The following is a 1,745-nucleotide window of genomic DNA, read 5'->3' as shown; positions in this document are numbered from 1 at the left end:
CCGGGGGTTCCAACCCCCCCCCCTCAGAGTCCCGAGGGCTCAGTCCAACGCCACGCCGCCGTGAGGAGAGAGGAGAAAGATGGGGAGGGGGGCTGCAGCCTTGTGCCCCCCGACTCCCCCACCCCGGCCCCACGGCGGCGCCGCGGCTAACAGGGACACTCGTGGTGCTGGCCCGGCTTGCGCTGGCCCGGCCTGCAGGGCTCCATGGTGATGGCCACACCGACACCGCTGCGGCCCGACGTCATGCGCGTCACCTCCGTCCACGCGTCCTCCGCTGGGTCGTAGCACTCCACCGAGTCCAGGAACGTGTGGCCATCGTAGCCCCCTGCGCACACATGGCATCAGGACCCCCGCCCCGTGGACCCCCCGTGCCCAAAGCATTACTGCGATGAGACCCCCCCCCCATTACTATGATGGGTGAGCCCCACAAAGACCCCCCCGTCCCAAAATAAACCCCTGTTATGGTATTGGGAACCCCACGAACCCAAGACATAGACCTTGCATCGGGACCCCCATGGGACCACACACTCGAGGCCCCCACCAACCCAAGGTGTAGATCTCGCAATGAGCCCCCAACCAACAGCTCCAGGACCCCCGTGGGACCCCCGGCCCCCACCCACCCAGCACGTAGATCTTGCCCTGGTACACAGTGACACCAAGGGCGCTGCGCCGGTAACGCATGGGGGCCACGAAGCTCCACGTGTCGCTTTCCACGTCGTAACGCTCGGTGCTGTTGAGCTGATCCGTCCCATCGTAGCCCCCCATGGCGTAGATGCAGTTGTTGAGGGCGCAGACCCCTGGGGGGGGGGGGGGGGGGAGGGGATCGTTAGGATTGGGGTGGTGGGGGGTGCAATCTGATGGATTGGGAATAGGGAAGGGGGGGTGATGGAAAGGGGGGATGGCAAGGAGCGGGATCAAGGATGGGATCCCAAGGATCGGGGTCATGGTGTGGTGGGATCACCAGGGTTGGGATCATGGAAGCAGGGGATCCCTGAGGTGCAGCATCACGGACGGAGGGCAGCACTGCGGGGTGATGGAACGGGGTGTGGGAAGGATGGGAATGGGGGAAAGATGGAGTGAGACACAGCGACGGGAGAGCGGCGGAGTCACGGAGGACTGGGGATGGTGGGAGGGCGGGAGGACCCCGGGTTGGATGGGCTGTGAAATGTGGAGCTGCCGGTCCTGCGTTGGCAGGGGCTGCAGATTCCTGATCCTTGAGGTCCCTTCCAACCCTGGCCATTCTGAGATGACGCAAAGGTAGGAGGACAGAAAGACCGGAGGACAGGAGGAGAGGCTCGGGGCAGCCCCCCCAGGACCCCCCACCTCCCCCCCACGCTCACCGGCGCCGCTGCGGATGCTGGCCATGGGCGCGATGGCCCTCCAGGCGTCGCGCTCGGGATGGTAGCACTCGGCCGAGCGCAGCCGCGCGGTGCCATCGAAGCCCCCCACGGCGTACAGCAGCCGGTTCAGCACCGCCACGCCGACCCCGATGCGCCGCGTCAGCATCGGGGCCACCAGCTGCCACTCGTCCCGCTCCGGCTCGTACCTGGGGGGATGGGGGCGAGGGGGGAGGGGGCGCTCAGTCGGGGCTCCCCGGGGCCGCCCTTCCGGCTCCTACCCCCAGCCTTAGGGCGGATCTGGCGCCGCCTCCCCCCGAGGCGATTCTGGGCTGCCGTTACTGGACTCGGAGCCCCCCGCCCCCAGGGCAGAGCCGTGTCCCCTGAGGTCAGACCTGCGCCCCCCCC

The 1,745-nt window shown here is 67.9% G+C and overlaps 1 protein-coding gene across 1 annotated transcript; it reads right to left on the bottom strand.

Moving 5' to 3' along the window:
* Window positions 1–6: 6 nt before the first annotated feature.
* On the bottom strand, window positions 7–1,546 carry LOC122193999 (kelch-like ECH-associated protein 1; the record flags this gene model as incomplete). Its single annotated transcript, XM_042894908.1, has 3 exons — window positions 7–325; window positions 621–797; window positions 1,341–1,546. Coding segments are annotated over 3 exons (562 nt in total), but the record flags the coding sequence as incomplete, so codon positions are not given.
* Window positions 1,547–1,745: the final 199 nt, after the last annotated feature.

Source organism: Lagopus leucura, unplaced genomic scaffold, assembly GCF_019238085.1.
Source record: "Lagopus leucura isolate 7727_CA_CO unplaced genomic scaffold, USGS_WTPT01 32345-0_obj-0_obj, whole genome shotgun sequence".
In the NCBI taxonomy this organism is placed as follows: Eukaryota; Metazoa; Chordata; class Aves; order Galliformes; family Phasianidae; genus Lagopus; species Lagopus leucura.
This window is presented reverse-complemented; position numbering and strand designations above follow the sequence as displayed.